The sequence below is a fragment of the Chiloscyllium plagiosum genome, chromosome 2, assembly GCF_004010195.1.
Source record: "Chiloscyllium plagiosum isolate BGI_BamShark_2017 chromosome 2, ASM401019v2, whole genome shotgun sequence".
NCBI classification, from domain to species: domain Eukaryota; kingdom Metazoa; phylum Chordata; class Chondrichthyes; order Orectolobiformes; family Hemiscylliidae; genus Chiloscyllium; species Chiloscyllium plagiosum.
In genome coordinates, this window is record NC_057711.1 from 23683705 (window position 1) to 23707020 (window position 23316).

At 42.6% G+C, this 23316-nt stretch overlaps 1 protein-coding gene across 1 annotated transcript in view; it reads right to left on the minus strand.

Moving 5' to 3' along the window:
* dctd (dCMP deaminase) overlaps positions 1 to 23316 on the minus strand; it is a 71864-nt gene that overhangs the window by 40186 nt on the left and 8362 nt on the right. The window contains exons 2-3 of the mRNA XM_043705236.1: positions 16615 to 16723; positions 10336 to 10471 (exon numbers count right to left, since the gene is read on the minus strand). Of these exons, the coding sequence (XP_043561171.1) occupies positions 10336 to 10471; positions 16615 to 16723 (245 nt within the window). The remainder of the gene's footprint in view (positions 1 to 10335; positions 10472 to 16614; positions 16724 to 23316) is intronic.

Genomic DNA, 23316 nt, shown 5'->3' on the forward strand with positions numbered 1-23316 from the left:
CAATAAGCTTCTATCTGCAATTTGAGAGGGAGAGGGTACAGTCGGAAGTGACAGCATTTCTGTTGAATAAAGGGAATTATGGAGCTATGAGGGAGGAGCTGGCCAAAGTTCAATTGTGCAATACCTTAGCAGGGATGACCGTGGAGGAACAATGGCGGATATTTCTGTGTATAATGCAGAAGTTGCAGGATCAGTTCATTCCTAAAAGGAAGAAAGATCCCAGGAGGAGGCATGGGCGGCCGTGGCTGACGAGGGAAGTTAAGAAACATATAAAGTTAAAAGAGAAAAGGGAGAACATAGCAAAGATAATTAGGAAAACTGAGGACTGGGAAGCTTTTAAAGAGCAACAGAGGATTACTAAGAAGGAAATACGCAGAGGAAAAATGAGATATGAAGGTTAACTGGCCAATAATGAGTGGTGGGGGCATGGAATGCGCTGCCTGTGGGAGTGGTAGAGTCAGAATCTTTGGTGACCTTTAAGCGGCAATTGGATAGGTACATGGATGGGTGCTTAAGCTAGGACAAATGTTCAGCACAACATTGTGGGCCGAAGGGCCTGTTCTGTGCTGTATTGTTCTATGTTCTATCCCTTGTGGTTGGAGGGTTCCTAGAGGAAGATGAGGCGTTCTTCCTCCAGGTGTCGTGTTGCCATGGTCTGGCGATGGAGGAGGCCAAGGACCTGCATGTCCTTGGCGGAGTGGGAGGGGGAGTTAAACTGTTCAGCTAATTAAAGACAGAAAGTACCAAAAACTTTCAAGTACTTACCCCCACACCCCGGATTCCTCAACCGTTCCAGAATCTTCCATCGGCCTCCAGAACTGCTCGGGCGCCATTAACCACGCGGCCGCTGCAGCAACCGCTGCCGCGAACCACTTCCAGCCCCACCGACCATGCAGCTTCCGCGATCGCTGCCCAGACAACCGCCTCCATGATTCCCAGGAAGACCATCACCGACAGATCGCAGCCTCCGCGGGGTCCACAGCCACCGGGAACAACACAGTTTCTGCCGTCGCCGCATCCACTTCCGCCACCAGTGACGTCACTCACCTGCACAACAACCACGCCGCATGCGTCTCCGCCCCCACGCCGATCTCCGCCCCATGCCTAATCCCGCCCCCACGCCTAACCAGCTCCAGCCCCACACCAGGTGCTAGCTCCCAGCCCTGCCGTATTTTCACCATCCCTCCAGACCCCCCCCTCTCCGACGATGAAAGATCAGTCCTCAGTAGAGGCCTCACCTTCATCCTCCTATGCTCCCGGATTAACGAGTTCAACACGTGGCGAGACATCGAACAATTCTTCCGCTGCCTTCGCCTCCATGCCTACTTCTTCAACCAGGATTCTCGCCCACTCTCTGACGACCCCTTCTCCTGCCTCCAATACACCCCATCCACCTGGACACCCCGTGCTGGCCTCTTACCCACCCTCGATCTCTTCACAGCCAACTGCCGCCATGACATTAACCGCTTCAACCTGTCCACCACTCTTACCCGCTCCAACCTCTCACCCTCACAACGTACAGCCCTCCACTCCAACCCCAACCTCACTATCAAACCAGCAGACAAGGGAGGCGCAGTGGTAGTTTGGCGCACCGATCTTTGCATTGCTGAGGCTAAACGCCAGCTCGCGAACACCTCCTCCTACTGCCCCCTTGACCATGACCCCACCTCCCACCACCAAATCATCTTCTCCCAGACCATCCATAGCCTCATCACCTCGGGGGATCTCCCATCCACCGCCTCCAACCTCATAGTCCCACAACCCCGCACCGCCCGTTTCTACCTCCTGCCCAAAATCCACAAACCTGACTGCCCCGCTGCCCCGGCCGATCCATTGTCTCAGCATGCTCCTGCCCCACCGGACTCATCTCTGCATATCTCGACACGGTCCTGTCCCCCTTAATCCAAGAACTCTCCACCTACATTCGGGACACCCCCCATACCCTCCACCTCCTCCATGATTTTCGCTTCCCCGGCCCCCAACGCCTTATCTTCACCATGGACATCCAGTCCCTATACACCTCCATCCATCATCACGAAGGCCTCAAAGCCCTCCGCTTCTTCCTTTCCCGCCGACCCAACCAGTACCCTTCCACTGACACCCTCCTTCGACTGACTGAACTGGTCCTCACCCTGAACAACTTCTCTTTCCAATCCTCCCACTTCCTCCAAACCAAAGGAGTAGCCATGGGCACCCACATGGGCCCCAGCTATGCCTGCCTCTTCGTAACCCTCCTTCGACTGACTGAACTGGCCCTCACCCTGAACAACTTCTCTTTCCAATCCTCCCACTTCCTCCAAACCAAAGGAGTAGCCATGGGCACCCACATGGGCCCCAGCTATGCCTGCCTCTTCGTAACCCTCCTTCGACTGACTGAACTGGCCCTCACCCTGAACAACTTCTCTTTCCAATCCTCCCACTTCCTCCAAACCAAAGGAGTAGCCATGGGCACCCACATGGGCCCCAGCTATGCCTGCCTCTTCGTAACCCTCCTTCGACTGACTGAACTGGCCCTCACCCTGAACAACTTCTCTTTCCAATCCTCCCACTTCCTCCAAACCAAAGGAGTAGCCATGGGCACCCACATGGGCCCCAGCTATGCCTGCCTCTTCGTAACCCTCCTTCGACTGACTGAACTGGCCCTCACCCTGAACAACTTCTCTTTCCAATCCTCCCACTTCCTCCAAACCAAAGGAGTAGCCATGGGCACCCACATGGGCCCCAGCTATGCCTGCCTCTTCGTAACCCTCCTTCGACTGACTGAACTGGCCCTCACCCTGAACAACTTCTCTTTCCAATCCTCCCACTTCCTCCAAACCAAAGGAGTAGCCATGGGCACCCACATGGGCCCCAGCTATGCCTGCCTCTTCGTAACCCTCCTTCGACTGACTGAACTGGCCCTCACCCTGAACAACTTCTCTTTCCAATCCTCCCACTTCCTCCAAACCAAAGGAGTAGCCATGGGCACCCACATGGGCCCCAGCTATGCCTGCCTCTTCGTAACCCTCCTTCGACTGACTGAACTGGCCCTCACCCTGAACAACTTCTCTTTCCAATCCTCCCACTTCCTCCAAACCAAAGGAGTAGCCATGGGCACCCACATGGGCCCCAGCTATGCCTGCCTCTTCGTAACCCTCCTTTTCTCATTTCCCCTCCCCCCCACCTTATCTCAGTCCCAAACCCCGGATTCAGCACCGCCCTTTTTGACCTGCAATCTTCTTCCCAACCTCTCCGTCCCCATCCCCTCGCCGGCCTATCACCCTCACCTTAACCTCCTTCCACCTATCGCATTCCCAACGCCCCTCCCCCAAGTCCCTCCTCCCTACCTTTTATCTTAGCCTGCTTGGCACATCCTCCTCATTCCTGAAGAAGGGCTTATGACCGAAACATTGATTCTCCTGCTCCTTGGATGCTGCCTGACTTGCTGCATTTTTCCAGCAACACATTTTTCAGCTCTGATCTCCAGCATCTGCAGTCCTCACTTTCTCCAAAGTTTGAAGATTGTCATGATAACTCTCCCGCTACGGTGAGAACTGTGTGTGTGTGTGTGTGTATGTACATACGTGTGTGTGCATACATATGTATGTGTACACATACGTGTGTGTGTCAGAAGCAGATTGGGAAAGCTGTCAGACAGGGAACACAGGCCTTACTGAGCTCAACAGGAGTCTGGGCTGCCTCAGAACCAGGGGATCCTAAAGTTTCAACTCACTAAATCTGAACCCCACTCTGGATTAATAGAAAACAGGAAAGACACCGGACACCTCTGGGATATGGATTTAAACCTAGCCAAGACAAATGAGATCACAGTCACCCTTGCTCGTACTCTGAGAAAACTACCTGTGACAAATTCAGTACTCTCTAATCAAACTGTCCCCAATTTGGCACCAATAACCATTTACAAAGGACCAGCAGACAAGAGGATTGATGGTGAAAATGGACAAGTGCCATAATTCTGAAGCATTCTTTAGAGTTGAGGCCCATTCTGACAATAAAAGTAATTACTTTTATTTTAGTTTTGATCAAATGGCTGCGATATGTTTAAGTCTTCATAAAATTCAGATAAAGTACAACAAAAATGGTCGTACACTATATAAATAAGCACTTACATGGCCTGAGTTATCGAGTCTTGTTTTATTAGATTGCACTACCAAAGCATATTAAAATGGCACAATTGATTTTATGAAATGGTTCAGGCTGAAGGGAAAGCTAAATTAATGGCCACATGACATTTATGTCAGATATTCATTTTGCATCAGGTTCCCCTGGCTTTCCCATCGTATTCTTCAGTAACTGAACCAGCTGTCAATACATTTTTTGGAAGTGTCTTTGCAGAGAAGGTGTAAATAATTTAATCCTTTGAACTTCCTTTACTCTAAACCTTTTTGGCTGCCATTTCCCTTGAACCATATATCACTCGCAAGCAACTGAATTCCTGCCCTATAAAGGTAGTGAGGTGGTTATGTTATTTGACTGGCAACACAAAGATAGGGAATTAAAATCCCAAGGCATGTTATCCTCTTGAATAGGATTAGAGATAAAAGACTAACGTACAAATGCAATTCCAAGTTGGGATAAACTGGGATGCACTTGTTCTTCCAAAGTACTGATTTAGGCACCATGGAAAAGTCTCTTCTGTTTAATGATTCAATGATTCTAAACGTTCTCCAAATCTGGCAGAGCCACGTTCTAGAAATAATTTTAAAATTGTAATTATGGGATGTGGGTGTCACTGGCTCTGCCAGCATTTACTACCCATCCATATTGCCTTTGAGGGGAGGATGGTGAGCTGCTAGTGGTGGTCATGGCTCAGATCTGAAATTTTTATTTTTATTTTGTTTATGGTTACTTGAAGACATTTTATTCCACTTTTAGTTGAGTCTTTTGTTCCCAGGTTGTAGTCAAGTATAGCTTTTGCTTTCCTCATTCTAATCAGAATTTTTTTCTATCAAAAATTGTTTTGCAGAAAAGTGTTGGTCTTTTGAGAACCTGAGAGATTTCAGCCCGTAGCTAACTGCCTTCAGCTGTCAAGGCACAAAGGCCGAGAATCCCCTCCCCCCATAAACACCTCCAACTATTCACCTCACTCTCTTGCTTTAAGACATTAAAAACATAGCTCTTTGATCAAGCTTTTGATCACCTGCCCTTATGCTTCCTTCCTTGTCTCCTCACTAGTTTTTCATCTGATTATTCTCCTGTAAAGTCACAACATCATATACATACACCAATGGAATTGTAAAAGAGAGGATACACAAAAAATACTAATATTTAGATATAAAAATATTCATGAATGCACGTCCATGGCTATTCAGATTGGAAGGTCCCAAGATCTCCTACTACTGACCATAATCAAGGAAACTGTGAAGTGTTTGCATATGAAGCATAGCTGAGAACAATCAGGTTCAGACTTGATACCTCTCCTTTTCGGATGGTCTTAACAGTTACTTTTGACGTTACTCCAACACCATCAAGATACCAAGAAATACCACCACAATAGAAAATGCTCAGGGTATGATACCTTAACTTTGCAGAGTAATGAATAGGCAGCAGTGAACAAAAGGACAGGACATGACAAAACAAGACTAACCAAGGGAGCAATGTTTAAATCGACAGCAAGACATCCACTCCAGGATCAAGGTGACACTGAACACAAACAACTTGCATTAACATAGAGTCCCTACTACGTTGAAAGGTTAGGAGATGCTTCATAAGAAGGTGATCAATTAAAATTTCACTTCAAGTCATACAAAAAGAAATTCTATCAAATGACTGAAAGCTTTGATTAGAAGTACGTTTAAGAAGTGCCCTAAAGGAGGAATGTGTAGAAAGGTTTAAAGGAGTTCCACAGTTTAGCATTAAAACAAGAAAATCCTCTTAAAGCTCTATCATGTTTTAAAAATTACATGCTTCTGACAGAGCAGCCTGTCGCTTGGGAGAACACCACAATTCAAATACAAAAATAATACTCCAAACTTTTTCTTTGAAAGCACACAGTCATTTTCCAAGACATGCATTTTCTATTACATCAAGAACATAGCATACATAATATTTAATTCTGTAATGCACCATTTCATGTATTTAGCTTCATTTATTCTGGTTTTTGGCATTATATCAATAAAAGGCCAATTTTGGGAATATGCCGATGTTTACCTTGGCTTTACATTAAACTTACCTGTGGGGCAGGTTTCATGCTAGGTCAATGGAGTTCAAGGAGGCAACAGAACTATAGTCACATCCAGTGCACAGACAGCCAACTGAGACTCTCCCCTGAAATTATACCAGCTTGTTCCACTCAAACCAAATTGTGGTTCTGAATTCTAAGTTCAGAACGGATGTGTGCGCCCAAACTGTGCTTACAAAATCCAAAACAATGTATGTACTGTTAGATGGCATTCCACAGCAGCATAACCTTTGTCAAACAATCCAGACTATGGTATTAGCTACTAATAACCAGTATAAGATAATCAGTCGACCTCATGATATGGTTTACTTACACTTACTAGAAGTGAGTTCATATGCTAGGACCCACTTTCTGCAAAAGGAATACATTCGAGCCTTGAGCCTTTTGTGAATTACACAGGTGTATGGGGAAATCCATAGAACCCCAGTGCTGCCACTATAGCAAAGTCTTGAGCAGCGTCAGCTTTCCAACCAATTTGGACCCTTTTCTCCTGCAGACCCTTGTGATTACTTAAAATGCGGCATTATCATGCTTGTCATAGAGTCATAGAATCATAGAGATGTACAGCACAGAGACAGACCCTTCGGTCCAATTCACCCATGACGACCAGATGTCCCAACCCAATCTAGTCCCACCTGTCAGCACCTGGCCCATATCCCTCCAAACCCTTCCTATTCATATACCTTCCAGATGCCTTTTAAATGTTGCAATCGTACTAGCCTCCACCACTCCCTCTGGCAGCTCATTCCATACACCTACCACCCTCTGCGTGAAAAGATTGCCCCTTAGGTCTCTTTTATATCTTTCCCCTCTCACCCTAAACCTATGCCTTCTACTTCTGGACTCCCCCACCCAAGGGAAAAGACTTTGCCTATTTACTCTATCCATGCCCCTCATAATTTTATAAACCTTGGTAATGTCATCCTTCAGCCTCCGACACTCCAGGGAAAACAGCCCCAGCCTATTCAACCTCTCCCTATAGCCAAAGTCCACCAACCCTGGCATCATCCTTCCAAATCTTTTCTGAACTCTTTCAAGTTTCACAACATCTTTCTAATAGGAAGGAGACCAGAATTGCACACAATATTCCAACAGTGGCCTAACCAATGTCCTGTACAGCCGCAACAACAACACCTCCCAACTCCTGTACTCAATACTCTGACCAATAAAGGAAAGTGTACCAAATGCCTTCTTCACTATCCTATCTAACTGCAACTATACTTTCATGGAGCTATGAACCTGCGCTCCAAGGTCTCTTTGTTCAGCAACACTCCCTAGGACCTTACCATTAAGTATATAAGTCCTGCTAAGATTTGCTTTCCCAAAATGCAGCACCTCGCATTTACCTGGATTAAACTCCACCTGCCACTTCTCAGCCCATTGGCCCATCTGGTCAAGATCCCGTTGTAATCTGAGGTAACCTCCTTCGCTGTCCACTACACCTCCAATTTTGGTGTCATCAGCAAACTTACTAACTATTCCTCTTATGCTCACATCCAAATCATTTATATAAATGATGGAAAGTGGAGGACCCAGCACATTCTTGTCACACTCCACTAGCCACAGGTCTCCAGTCTGAAAAACAACCCTCCACCACCACTCTCTGTTTTCTACCTTTGAGCCAGTTCTGTATCCAAATGGCAAGTTCTCCCTGTATTCCATGAGATCTAACCTTGCTCACCAGACTCCCATGGGGAACCTTGTTGAATGCCTTATTGAAGTCCATATAGATCATATCTATTGCTTTGTCCTCATCAATCCTCTTTGTTACTTTTCAAAAAACTCAAATCAAGTTTGTGAGACATGATTCCCATGCATAAAGCCATGTTGACTATCCCTAATCAGTCCTTGCTTTTCCAAATACATGTACATCCTGTCCCTCAGGATTCCCTCCAACAACTTGCCCACAACCGACGTCCGGCTCACTGGTGTATCATTCCCTGTCTTGTCCTTACCATCCTTCTTAAACAGTGGCACCACGTTAGCCAACCTCCAGTCTTCCAGCACCTCACCTGTGACTATCGATGATACAAATATCTCAGCAAGTGGCCCAGCAATCACTTCCCTAGCTTCCCATAGAGTTCTATGGTACACCTGATCAGGTCCTGGGGATTTATCCACTTTTATGCATTTCAAGACATCCAGCACTTCATCCTCTGTAATATAGACATTTTTCAAGATGTCACCATCTACTTCCCTTCCATGTCCTTTTCCACAATAAATACTGATGCAAAATACTCGTTTAGTATCTCTCCAATCTCATGCAGCTCCACACATAGGCTGCCTTGCTGATCTTTGAGGGGCTCTATTCTCTCCCTAGTTTACCCTTTTGTCCTTAATGTATTTGTAAAAACTCTGGATTCTCCTTAACTCTATTTGTCAAAGCTATCTCATGTGCTCTTTTTTCCCTCCTGCTTTCTCTGAAATATACTCCTACTGCCTTTATACTCTAAGGATTCACTCAATTTACCTTCTCTATACCTGACATATGCTTCCTATTTTTTCTTAACCAATCCCTCAATTTCTTTAGTCATCCAGCATTCCCTATACCTATCAGCCTTTCCTTTCACCATAACAGGAATATACTTTCTCTGGATTCTTGTTATCTCATTTCTGAAGGCTTCCCATTTTCCAGCTGTCCCTTTACCTGCGATCATCTGCCCCCAGTCAGCTTTTGAAAGTTCTTGCCTAATACAGTCAAAATTGGCCTTTCCCCAGTTTAGAACTTCAACTTTTAGATCAGGTCTGGCCTTTTTCATCACTATTCTAAAACTAATAGAATTACGGTTGCCCTGATGAACGAAAGACAAAAAGCTTCCACAACAGATCTTATCTTTCAGCAATATTAAAGTTTTGTACGACCAAGCAACTGTGATACTTACCTAGTTCACCCTTGAGCCCTACACAAAAAGCTGGATTTTCACCAACTGGTAAGACCCTGTGGAACTCTATAACATAAAAGAAGAAACCTTGATGTGCTATTGGGGCAAGGCATGATCCACACAATTGGGAACCAAATTTAGTAGGGCCATCTGAAGTTAGTGCTGAGTTCAGACAGACCCCATGTTAGAGGTTACAATTATTGGTGTAGATGCAGGTGCTCTTGAAGAGGAGACAAATTTGTACAACTGTCCTGATCTGATGTTTCTGATTGACGAAACTTTAAATGCAATAAAACAGAGGGTGTAACTATCAATGAGAGTTTCAAAAACTCTCTGCTTTGACCAACAGCCTTCTGTTATTGGTTAGGGGAAAAATAATGTTGTTCTTTGTTAATATTTCCCTAAATATTATTAGTTGCATTCATGTTCAACACAGTTTTAAAAGCTAGAATTATAGAGCGTCCTTTGCATTCACAGGATGATCTGAAGTTTAAAGAGGCTATTAAAGAATTCAGTATCTTTGATGTGGGATCTGAACTGAAGTTTGTTTTTATAAGAGATTTAGAAGAGGTGATTTAAAAAGATGATTTAAATGCTGCTAGTAGATTTCATGAATAGAACTTTTCTCCCACTGTATACATAGCCCAAACTCTGGAGCACGGTGAAATGAAAAAACAAACCGATGAGTACAACAAAGGGACACAGGAAATTAGCAGAGGCATTGAACTGGTATAGGGAAGTAGCAAAATCAATAAGTGTGTAAAGTCAGGGCTGGACAGCTGAACAGTTTTCAAAGCAACCAGGTCAATATCCTAGTGAACGGAGTGGGTCTTTTAAGCAACTGGCCTCAGCATCACCGAAACACCCACTCCCACAGCAGAGTGCACTTAGTGGGAGACCTTTTTCCAAGGCAGATCTGCAAAGTCAGGACATTTCCTGACTCATGCGACACACCCCAGCACTACAGATATGGCCTCCGGTGCTTGAATATAACTATTTGTACAACAGACTTTTTAACACCATCTAACTTCAGGACAAGCGTCAGAAGGTCGATTCTCCTGCTCCTCAGATGCTGACCTGCTGTGCTTTTCCAGCACCACACTCTTCGACTCTGATCTCCAACATCTGCAGTGCTCACTTTCTCTCAGAAGATTAGTCAAATCCTGCAGTCATTTATCAGCCCCAATTCTTTCTTCAACACTCATCAGTATTTGGATTATTAGGTGGTACATTGCTTCACATAATTGTTAAAATTGAGCAGCTGATTCTTACCATACATGTATTTTGTATCCAATTTATCTGAGGCAGTTCTTGCCCAAGGTAAAATATCATCGCTGCATCCATTTGGCATTCCATTATATCCTATACCGACTATTTTGTTTTCAGGGTTCACGATGCAAGCCCCAACCTGCATTTGAATCAAATAGTGATCATGATTTACAGTAGAACAGCGTTTCCTGGATTTAATGTGATCTACATTTCACATGCACTACAACTTTGCTAGTGATTTAATAAACCAGTCTGTTCACATAACATTTATAATGCTATATTAAGAACAGTATTTATTTGCATTCAGTAAAACAATCTTTTCTTTCCCTGGCAATAACATACTTTAATAAAAGTGAATGATGAAACTAACCTCAGTGAAGGTAATCCTGAAACTGATGAACCCAGCTTGCTCATTTACACACCCATGGGAAACATACCTGCTATCCCCATCATGTCTAGCCTACACGTGACTCCAAAACAATGATACTAACTCTCAACTGCTTTCTGAAATTGCCCAGCAAAGTACTCAGTTCAAGGGCAATTAGGGACAGGCAAGAAATACCAGTGATACACACACCCAATAAAGGAATACATCAATAAACACAAATCATTTCCTAGTAAAGTGGCTTTTTCAGGTTCACTCAAGAGTCCTGTTAGTGTGGGAGTTGCAAAGTTTTGACCCAGCACTGAAGAATCAGCAATATTGCTCTAAATCAGGACAGTATCTGGCTTGAACTTCAGATAGTGATGTTCCAGTGTATCTGCTACCAGTATCCTGCAAGGTGGTAGGTGTAGTGGGTTTTGAAGGTGCTAAGGATCTTGAAGGTGCTGTCTAAGGTGTGATCTTGCAGTGCATCTTGTAGATGGTTACACACTGCTGAAATGTGCATTGGTCATAGAGTTATACAGCAGGGAAGCATACCCTTCAGTCCACTCTCCTTCCCCCATACAGGTGCCAATGTCCCATGAATTCAAACCCATTTCTCCCACAATCTTTCAGCCACTTGCTTACCTCTTCAATCTTACAGAGTCTGTGCCAATTTGCTCTTGGCGCAGGTCATAATCCAGAGACTGCTACCTACTTGGTTCTGCTTTTTAGTTTAGCCCCAAGCTGTTCATATTCCCTCAGCAGAACCACTTTCCTCTCTTTGCCAATATCATTGGTATCTACATTGATCACAACAACGGAATCTTTCAAATTCCCACTCTGCAGTTCATCTGATACCCTGAACTCAGGCACCAGACAGGCATCACAGCCTTCAGAACTCTTCTTACACCTGGCCACAGAGAACAGTGTTTACTCCCATGATGATATTATCCCTCATCACAACTACATTTCTCTTTTCGCCTTTCTCTTGAATGGTTCTCTGTACCACAGTGTTATGTTCAGTTTGCTCATTCCACCTATAGCCCCTGTTCTCATCCACACAGGGAGAAAGAATCTCAAACCCGTTAGACAAGCTCAAGGGCTGAGACTCTTTCAGCATTACCTCCTGGATCCCTCTACCTACCTTATTCATAATCAAACCTTTCTGGTCATGACCACTGACCAATTCTGAGGTGGTTAATCCAAGGGGTGCAATGGCCTTGTGAAACACAACATCCAGGTAACACTTCCCCTCCCTAATGTGTCACAGCTCAAAGCTCATCAACTCTGAGCTGAAGCTCCTCAAGCAACCAACACTTGCTACAGATGTGATCACTATGAAACACAATGGGGTTTACCAGCTACCGCTTCATGCAATTACAACACATCACCTGGCCCAACATTTCTACTTTAATTATTTAGTTCTTAATTTAATTTTTTAAAAATATGCATGGTCTTTCAGTTTATAGCCTATAAATATTTCCCTTATTTACCATCAATTGAAAGTAATCTATAGTAGATAGTCAAACTAGTAGCTATCACCAAACAATGAACTTATAATTTAGCTGTGAAGTCACTCATGCTGGGCCCTTGATCCTGAGCTTAAAAACTTAAAAATAACCTTACAAACTATGAGCCAAAAAAAAAAAGCAAGAAGCACCTTGTCCCCACTGCACCAAATTCCCCAAACTATATACTCACTTTGGTTATGGTTCACTCCCAATGTGATCGCTCCTTCCTGACCATGCAAAGCTTCCTACACACAATAGTATTTAATTTCTCTTTTAAAGATGTTATGAACACATCTTTTTTTTAAAATATACAGTATAGTCACTCCAGAGCTCCTGAATTGGATGGAATGGTAACTAATGGGACAGCCCAATTAGAATAAAAGATAATAACAGGAAAAGTTCCTACAACTTTGAATGGCACCAATTCATTTTGGTGTAATCAAATGGAATATTAAGTGAAAGGAAACTACAGATAAAATGAATTACTGACAGCTTTCTCCTGGAGATATGAGTGTCCATACCCATGAATTTTTGATCTTTCAAAAGATCACCTGAAAGTCAAGAATTCATGGTGTCATTTTTGAGGAACAGTGCAACCTTGCAGAAGTGGCTGTTACACTTCAAGTAACTTGAGGCAATGAGAGTCAAAATGCCTGAAGAACAGGTCTCAGATATATGTACCTACTTGATAAAATGGTTATTATTACCTGAAAGGCAAGAAAACATATTTTAAACAATAAAGCATTGACACATAACCCAGAGAAAATGACTTTTAAACAAATCATAGTGGTACTGATGAGAGATGGTAAATATTATAGTAAAATCAATTTTGGGTTGGCAAAATATCAGGCTAAGGGGGAAATAAAATATCAACAAGATGGGCACAGATGAAGGAAGAACTGGAGAATCTTTTAAGTCCACATAAAACATATTGTTGCAATTGTTTGTACTGTGATGAGCTAAGAACGTGCATGGATAGAACATCAGACCCTTTAGTTGTGTTTGTTGGCTTTATGTTCAGTAGATTACCAAAGTTTATATGTTAACAATTCTAATAGCATATTATCTGTTATATAAAAGTACAAGCAACTGAACTTGTACTTGAGGAAACACTAGGTAATAGACCAATGCCATAAATTGAGAGTCCATTAACACTGATTGTCTAACTTCAACACCTTTACAAACCCAAGGTGTTAATGGAGCACGTAGGGCTGCTTTGTCCTGGATGGTGTTGAGCTGGATTGTTGTCCCATGAAGTGGTTTATTTCATTCCACTCTGGTTTTGCAAACATTTTGAGAGTCAAGAGTCAAGTATAATTGGTATAATTGGTATTCAAAGACGCTCAGGTCTCATTGCCCCTCCCCCTTCCCAATCGTCACTATTCAGATAATCTACCTGCCTGTTTTTGCCACCAAAGTGAATAACCTCACATTTATCCATATTATACTTCACCTGCTTTGCATTTGCCAACTCTCACAACTTGACCAAATCACACTGAAGCATCTCTGCATCCTCCTCTCTCACCCAGCTTTGTGTCATCTGCAAACTTGGAGATACTGCATTTACTTCACTCATCTAAATGTGGATACTGTGTCCAAACGCTGATCCCTGAAGTATCTCACTAGACACTATGGGCCACTTGGAAAATGAAACATTTATTCCTACTCTTTGTTTCCTTTCTGCCAACCAGATCTCCCTCTGTCAGATCACTATCCCCAAACCCATGCACTTTAATTTTACATGTTGATCCTTTAGGTGCGACCACATCAAAAGCTTCTGAAAGTCCAAGTAAACCACACCCACTGGCTCCCCCTTATCATCTTTACTACTTTCATTCCCAAATAATTCTAGTAGATTTGTTAAGCATGATTTAAAATCAAGTAAGCATGATTTTAAATCCATGCTGACTCTGTCCATTTCTGTACTAGGACTTTTCCTGCATTTTTACAGTCAAAATGGAGGAACCCAATCCTGCAAGTAAAGTGCAGATATCATCTTTTTGTGGCCAAAGTGGATGATTCTCACCAGAACATCCTTCCTCAGATAAGGAAATGGTGATTCCCACCATTTTCACAACCTCTCTAGATGGGTCTTGCTAATTGTTGTTTTAAATAATGATTCCAGCTTCCTTAACAGCTTAACCATCTCACTATTTGCAGCTTTAATTATTGATTCCAGTTCTCTTAATACCTGTACCGAATAAATTCCACTTTTCATAGCTCAACAAGATGAATTCTAATCCTTAAACAGATTTTCCAGGATTATCCATGCCATCTGCAGTACTACTAATAATTCCCCCTGCTTTATGTTTGCTCCCCGCCCCCAGAAGGGTCCTACTTTGCACGGTTTATTAAACTTTCCCTACTTTACTGCCGTTTTAAGTAATGAACCTCCTGCTTTTTCTACAACCTCTTAAATCTGTTCTTTTGTTACACTTATTTAGGTTTTTAAATTATCCCTTCATCATTTTAGTTCCATCTTTGTAATGTCACAGAGTCTGCAATATCACTAAGTTTCTTCCTTTGCTCTGATATTTCTTACTGTAGCCACATCTTGTGAAAGCCTGCTCGCTATGATGGTGAAACTCCATCTGAACAGAAAGTACTTACCACCAGGGATTTCAACAGTACTCATGAGGCTGTAACATCAGGTAGTTCCCAAGCCGAGCCTTCACTCGGTACTGCTCCCACAGAGTTTTCTGTATTCCTGCATTACATATGATGCAATCTGAAACCATCTGGAGGAGAGTAGTGCTCCAGCTTTCTAGTATCCCTAGTTCACACTCACTGCTGACTGTCCCTTACCAAGCAAAAACATCATTGGTTATGTGAAGTAGAAAGGCTATAAATGAAAGTGGAAATCAGCAGAAATAAATCTGAGAATCAACCAGAGACAAGTTATAGAATATGTGGGATTAAAAAAAGTGTTCTCAATGCTCAGAGCATTCAGAAGGTAGATCAACTGATACAAAGACAGAAATTGCTGGGGAAACTCAGCAGACCTGACAGCACCTATGCAGTGAGTCAAGTGACCTTTCTTCACTACTGATGATAGATGGTGTTAGTGGAAGGAACAGGATATGATTTAATTGCAATTGAGGAGATGTAACCACAGAGTGACTAAGATTAGAAAAATTAAAGGATATTCAACATTTAGGTAAGACAGGAGAAAATAAAATGACTGGGAAGTGCTGATAATAGGAGACAAGATCAGTGTAATAAGAAAGGATCCAGATTGGAAGAACAGGACACAGAATCTGTTTGGAGGGGCAGTAAATATTGACAGGAATGACTTATAGGCCACCAAACAGCTATGGCAATGGAATAAATCCATGATAATGCTGTAATCATGGGTGATATCACTTTACATATGACGGACAAATCAACTGAGTGCCAACGTTGTGCAGGAAGAATTCCTGGAATGTGTTCAAGATATTTTTGTCAAGCAGTATGTTAATCAACCAACTAATATAATCAACTTAGATCTTGTATTATACACTGAGAATGGACTAATTCATAGGCTTGTTGCAGAAGAATCTCTAGGGAACAGAAAAGGAAAGAGTAGCGTTGCCATTCTTCCACAGGGCCATATAGTGCTGTTTCATTAGAGAGGGATGACTGATGGTGGTTTAACCAGAGGGTTACCATCCCTCAGACAAAGGAAGAGGTCGAGAAAGAGAGTAATTTATGGTGACCTCAGGAGGTGCAGGAATCAAACCCATGTTGTTGGCATCATTCTGCATTGCAAACCAGTCATCCAATCAACTGAGCAAATCCACCCCCTGCGGTATGACAGAATTTTCTATTTGCATGTTGCAGTTCCAATAATCCAAAATAGCTCTCTTGAGAGTCACAAATGAGATAATGTATCAGATAATGTATCTTTGGTGTGGACTTGTTGGGCCGAAGGACCTGTTTCCACGCTATCAGTAATCGATTCTAATTTAACCATTCTTTCCCTCTCTTCATATACTCCTTAAAACTTCACCACTCTGACAAAATATTTGGTCACCTGCCCGCATATTGCTTTGTGTGGTTTGGAGTCAAATACTCCTTTATAAGCATAAGTTTAGGAGAACCCCCAAAATATAATGCAAAGAGATAGAACAGCAAGTACAACAATACGTTAGATGCACAAAATGAACAAGAAAAGCAAGTCCAGAGGAGCAGTGACCAGAATAGTGATGATAAATCAGAGGTGACAGAGAGAAAGGGTAAGAGAAAAAGGATGCAAATAGACATGAGGGGAGATATGTCCAGGCAACAACCTTCAAGAGGTAAAAATAGTCATTGCTCAGAATTTGCCCAAAGACAATGAAACAAGCAAACAACTGAATCCTACATTGTGTGAGAGTTGAGTACTGGTTTTGTGAGCAGTGGTTCCTTATACTCATTAACTCTTACCTGCGAGTTTGGGTCCTTGCTCCTCTGCGCTGACAGAAAAGCAACTGCCATAAAATACTCTGACCACTCAAGATAGTCCTCTCGTTTTTTGCATGATACTGCATCACCCCTGTAATAAAATTAAAGAGAATCTCATCATACAGGCACTATTTGCTCCACTGCTCTCATTTTATTTTGCATTAGTTGACACAACAGCCAATCTATCAAACAGGAATAAATCACAGGGAGCCTTGCACAGAATTCCTTCCACACAGTTGAGCAAAAGCATGGAATTGTAACCCAGCCCCTATAGTTCTGCAGACAATATAAAAGCTATGAAAATACAGCCAGAGATATAAAACAGGGAAAAAAATAACAAATGCTCGAAACTCTCAGCACACCAACAGAGAGAAAAATAATACATAATCTAAAAATACAGGTAAGGTCAGCTCATTTCAGCAGATGTTGAGATTTTGCTCAATTATACAGATGACTTCATTCACGTGTTATGAGAGTTCAGCTGTGAATGCAAACAGAATAAGCAGATTGATATAAAGATAAATGAATCTTCAAGTTACAGAAATTTGCACTTTATAGAAGAGGCAAGGAAGGGATGAGGAGGAAAAATCACAACTGGATTATACAAGGAAATAATGCCGTGGTAATTAAGTACTACAACCGTCAGATCCAGAAAATATGCTGGAATAGAATCTTGTACTGAGGGTTTCAGCAGAGCCAAGCTTAAATTGAATCAGAAATAAAACTAAAAAAAGTTGGCTTATCAGCATTAGGGAAATAAATGCCCAGTTTAGATTGCAGGTTTAGTGTTGAAGAGCTTTAATCCGTACAAGGTGAAAGAAGCTTTTACATCAATTCATTTTACTAAACCGCCTTCTTCGCTCAGATGTTGATTCACCTGCTGAGTCGGCCAGACAAAATCAGTTTTTAATTTATTTATATACTTTCCTCCTCTTCAGGGTAAACAGCAACTGTTAGTGAAACTGTCCTACTTTGGCTGAATTGTAAGGAGATTTTCTTTTTCGTTCAAAGAAAGAAATACTTAATTTCTGGGTTGGAAAATACATGGGCAAGCATGCAGAAGGGTGGGATTTCCTCTGATACGTAGACACAGTGACTGTAAGTACTGTATGCAAACACGTATAGTGCAGTTGACATTGTTTTTTTTTCCTCTATGGATTCAATAAGCGGAATAGCCTCCTTGTTCCCTCATGGAGCTTTTTATGATCAGCTGTTGATCCCTGCCTTGTAACCTGCTGGGCTGATTAATGTACAGCCTTGTAACTGTACCTGAAAGTTTAATGTATTTACAATGGCTCAAAGAAAAGCAACAATAAAAACACAAAAGTTAGTATAGTGACTAACAAAATAATATGGGCCAGGAGCAGGAGGGTGGGACTAGTTTAACTTGGAATCACGTTCGGAATGCACTGGTTGGACCAAAGGGTCTGTTTTCGGGCTGTGTGACTCTATGACAAAAAGCCGAGAAAGAAGCCAAGTTTTAAGATGAAAAACGAGTTAGAGACACAGAAAGGTATATAAGGTGGGAATCCAGAGTGGTGGGGTAAAATCGCAGTTACCAGTGGTGAAGCAAGGAAAATCAGGGATGCTCAATGAGTTACAATTAGAGAGTGCAGATATCTCAGAGGATTGTAGGGTTGGAAGAGATTACAAAACTAGGGAGAGGAGACCACAGAGGGATTTGGAACCAAGATTGAGAATCCCAAGATATTTTCCTGAAGAAGGGCTAATGCCCGAAACGTCGATTCTCCTGTTCCCTAGATGCTGCCTGACCTGCTGCGCTTTTCCAGCAACACATTTCAATCCCAAGATAAAGACATTCCTCCACAAGAAGCCAATGTAAGTTAGCGAGCAGAGGGCTTGCTGCAAGTTAGGACAGAGGCAATATGATTTTGGATGACCTCAAGTTACGATCAGATAGAATGTTGGAGACCAGAGAGGGATGCACCAGAATAGTAGAACCTAGAAGTAACAAACAGGAAGGGTTCCAGTTGATGAGCTGAAGCAGAGGCAAAGTCTGAATATTGGGCGGCACGGTGGCACAGTGGTTAGCACTGCTGCCTCACAGCGCCAGAGACCCGGGTTCAATTCCCGCCTCAGGCGACTGTCTGTGTGGAGTTTGCACGTTCTCCCCGTGTCTGCGTGGGTTTCCTCCGGGTGCTCCGGTTTCCTCCCACAGTCCAAAGATGTGCAGGTCAGGTGAATTGGCCATGCTAAATTGCCCGTAGTGTTAGGTAAGGGGTAAATGTAGGGGTATAGGTGGGTTGCACTTCGGCGGGGCGGTGTGGACTTGTTGGGCTGAAGGGCCTGTTTCCACACTGTAAGTAATCTAAAATCTAATGGTGAAAATAAGTGATCCGAGTGATGTACAAATTTAAAATTAAAGCCTGAATTTTAGGGGAAGCAGTTAACAGGGCATTTTTTTTCTGGCATGTTATTGCAATCTTTATGAATTTATTATTAAGACCTGAACAGTATTTTTGGTTCCTATGAATATACTTTTAATTGTATCACCATGGGCCAAGTCTGAAACTGAAAAGCTTCCTTAATTCCATGATTTTCAACATTCCCTACCTAATGTGCATGAAGACGAATTGAACCTTTCAATTTCACACTTCTGAAAAGGCATGAGAGACTAGCATTTCTCTGCCTTGGAGGTAGTACATTATAGAGTCACTGGAGCAGTTCATGAGTAAGGGGGGGGGTTTCCTTCAATGAGAGGCTGAGTAAATTGTGGAGACTAGATTCAATATCTGTTCAAATGTCATACTCTGAAGTAAATGGAATTTACAGCCCTTTAAAAATTAAAAAAAAAAGAAAAACATGGTCTGTACTTTAACTTAAAAGGTTAAAAATGGACATTTACTGCTTGAGTGCATCAATTGATGGACCATCAGATGCAGCTTAGTTAAAAAACCATTAAGCATTTCTTTTTGCAATTTCAGTAGATTCAATTGTTTAACAGTTGGATTTCAAAAGGGCCAAAACCACTTATCTGAGTAAATGGGTGACTTGGCATTTTGACTGACAGCTTTAAGAGGTGATTAAAGGTCTTTGGAGTGGTAAGTTAATTTTCACTGCTCAGCAACTCCACGAGAAATGCCAGGAATAACACTAACCACTCGACATGACCTTCAATCGATCTGACCAAGGCTTTTGACTGAGTCAATCAAGATGAGTCTGTTAAAGATTGGCTGCCAAGTTAAATTCATCAACATCCTCCATCTCCTCTGCAAGGAGATGTAAGTGACAGTTCTCACTGACGGTAAATCAAAGAATCCTCTGGGGCCAAGACAGGAATGTATCATCGCCTCTACCCTTGCTTCCATCTTCATTTTCACCATTCTTCATCTTGTCAAGATGAAACTTCCCAGTGGTGTAGACATTGGCTATAGGATGGACAGAAAACTTTACAACCTAACTGGTTGAAATGCAAGAAGAAAACGATACTAATCTTGCTTACAAGAACTTCAGTATGTGAATGACAATGTTATCGCTCCTTTTTTTGAAAGAGAATCTTCATTTAATGTCTTTGCAGAAGCAGACTGAAGGATAGATCTTACTTCAACCTCAAGAAGATTCAAAGCCTTTGTCAACCAATCCCAGTCCATGTCTCCATTAAGATCAACAGAGAAACCTTCCCAAACATGGAACATTCCGCTTACCAAAAGGGCATGTGCCCGAAACGTCGAATCTTCTGTTCCCTAGATGCTGCCTGACCTGCTGTGCTGTTCCAGCAATAAAGTTCAAGCTACCTCTCATCTAAGGCTGACATTGAATCAAAGACATCAAATCTGTAAGCACCATCTTAGGACATCTAAAAATGAGAGTCTTTGATGTCTGTGATAGCCATGCTGAAACCAAGAGCCTTGTGTATAAGACAGTCATCCTCTGATTCTTCTACATGGCTCTGAAACTTGAACTACATATGAATACCACCTTGGGAAGTACAATCTGTGTATTGTGTGAGACGGATTCGACACATCAGTTGGGAGACAGACGTACTAATATCAGCATCCTTGAAACAGCTAACAGTACCAAGAGAGGTCATAATCATCTAAAACCAACTTGTGGCAATGTAAACTTCACAACTTTAATAACTTCATGGTTGAAAGAATCAGCTTTCTGGAATGACCTTTTACCCAAGATGAAAGGGACAAAGACATGTTATTACACAGAGACTGAAAGCAATGAGCCATGTTTTGGCCAGATTGCATAAACAAAACTGCTATGACACCTGCCTGATAAACTGGATGGTTTATTGCTACAAAGGACAAGGATTGGCCTGCATAATAATTTAAGTAGTTAAGTGCAGGAAAAGCTGTGGTTTAAACAGGTACCAGGGGATCCAAGATGGCGGCGTCCCAGCATGTCTGAGTCGATAGTGCTCCTCCCAAGACTTGGGTAAAGTGGGTCACCCACCCCCACCACACTCACCAAATCATTTAAAATAGCTGTTTAATTTAATTAGTTGCTTAATATTAAATTTAAACAATCTAATCTTTAGTAAAAATGACCAAAGAGAAGGGAGCCCGCAGCTCTCAGCAGGCAGGAATCCCTCCCCCACCCTCTCCAGCTGCAGCAGAGGCGTCCACAGCCGCCCCGGGGGACTTACCTACGGTGGCAAGCCTTGTGGAAATAATCTCTAAACTCGATGCGAAGATCGATGCTTTCATTGAAGAATCCCGAAGTCGATGGGACTCACTCTCGGCCGCGCTGCAAAAGCACGACCGAGACATTAAAGAAATCGAGCGCCAAGTCGGAGGGGCTGAGCTAAAGGCCGCGACCTCCGAAACTACAGCGCAATCGGCCGTGGATCGGGTCCGGACTCTCGAACAGCGAGTCCGGACCTTAGAGAATCACATTGATGACCCTCGATAATCGAGGTCGTCGAAAAAATATTCGTTTGTTGGGCCTTCCCGAACGGGAAGAGGAAGGCCAGCTTACAGCGTTTCTCGAGCAGTGGCTGCCACAGCTTTTAAATCTGGAGGCTGGATCAGGCCAGGTAAGGGTGGAATGGGCCTACCGGGTCACAATACGCGGGCCCAGCTCGAACCAGCGCCCCCGCCCAGTCTGTTCCGTCTGCAGAGCTATAGGGAGAGGCAGATACTCCTAGAAGCTTCTAGAAATCTTGGAAAAGATTCCCAAGCCATGATCTATAAAGGATCCTAGATCATGTTATTCCAGGACTTTTCCCCAGCTCTGGTCCGAAAGAGGAAGGCATTCGATGAGGCGAAGAAGTGTTTAAGGGACTTAAATATTCAGTACTCCTTACGCTACCCAGCGACGCTACGCTTTAACCATGAAGGATCAGTGTATAACTTCGGATCGCCAGAAAAGGCTAAGGAATTTTTGGACTCTCTTAGATAAATTGTAAGAGATAATGGATGTTGGTTTGCCTTTCCCCCACTCCGGTTTATATCCCCCCCTTTTTCTTACCTTCCTGTTTAATATTATCTTGGGGGGTGGGGAGAGGGATTTATTTATTTGTTCTCTATTTAACGATTTCCTCCCCACCTTGGGATTGTTTTTTTTATTATTCTATGTATGTATGTGGGTATGTATATATATGTGTGTGTGTATATATAAATATATAGATATATATAAGCCGGAGGGTTTAGTTAATGTTGGTGGGGGGAGGAGGTTACCTTATTCTATTTTACCTCTGTCTCGAGGAGCGGGGTTGTTTTCCCTTGTTATTTTGTATTATTATATTTAATTATTATTTGTTGAGGTTGTAATTTTATAGTTATATACGTTTATACATGGTATTAACATTACCAAATATATCCAGGTGTTGGTGTGGGTGGGGGGGTGGTAGGGGTAGGGTGCTCACTGTTAACTCTAGCTTTGTATTATATCTGAATTCTCCTTATCCTATTGAGGAGTGCCTGGGTCAAGGGTGGGGCATTGGTTGGGAAAGGATACGATGGACCTTTGAAAAGGAAGTGACACCCCCTGGGAATAAGGGAGAAAATCTCCATTTAAATACTTTTTTTTATTATTTAGAAATAGTTTTTTATTATACTGTTGTGAGTGTATTAGAGAGCCTTTATTTTTGTGAATTTTATATGCTCTATGCTCGGAATGTTCGGATAGGGTTTCCCCTCCCGAGGGGTCTCGGAATTGCCGATGATTATGGTTGATCAGTCGGTTAAGTGGTGCACCTGGAATGTCAAGGGGAGTAATTCGCCACTCAAAAGGAAGAAAATATTATCAAATCTTAAGAAAGAAAGAGTTGATATAGCTCTCCTACAGGAGACACACTTATTGGATAAAGAACACTTGAAATTACGACAGGGTGGATTTGGTCAGGCCTTTTTTTCTTCTTTTAGCTCAAAAAGCAGGGGAGTTGTTATTCTTATTCGGAAGAATTTCCCTTTCAAAATCCTAAAGCAGATAAAAGACGAATCTGGACGATATATCTTGATTAAAGCCCTCATAAATGGAGAGGAATATGGGATTTTAAATTCGTACTGCCCTCCGGCACACCCCTTTAAATTTATAACGGAAGCCTTTTCAAAACTGATGGCTTTTGATGCCCGTCATATAATTATAGGGGGAGACTTTAACTGTATTATGGATCCGGAAATAGACAGGATTCCCAAGAGTACTGCAGGAGTATCTCCCAGATCTAGACAATTGATGGATCTGAACAAAGAATTAGGATCAGTAGATGTATGG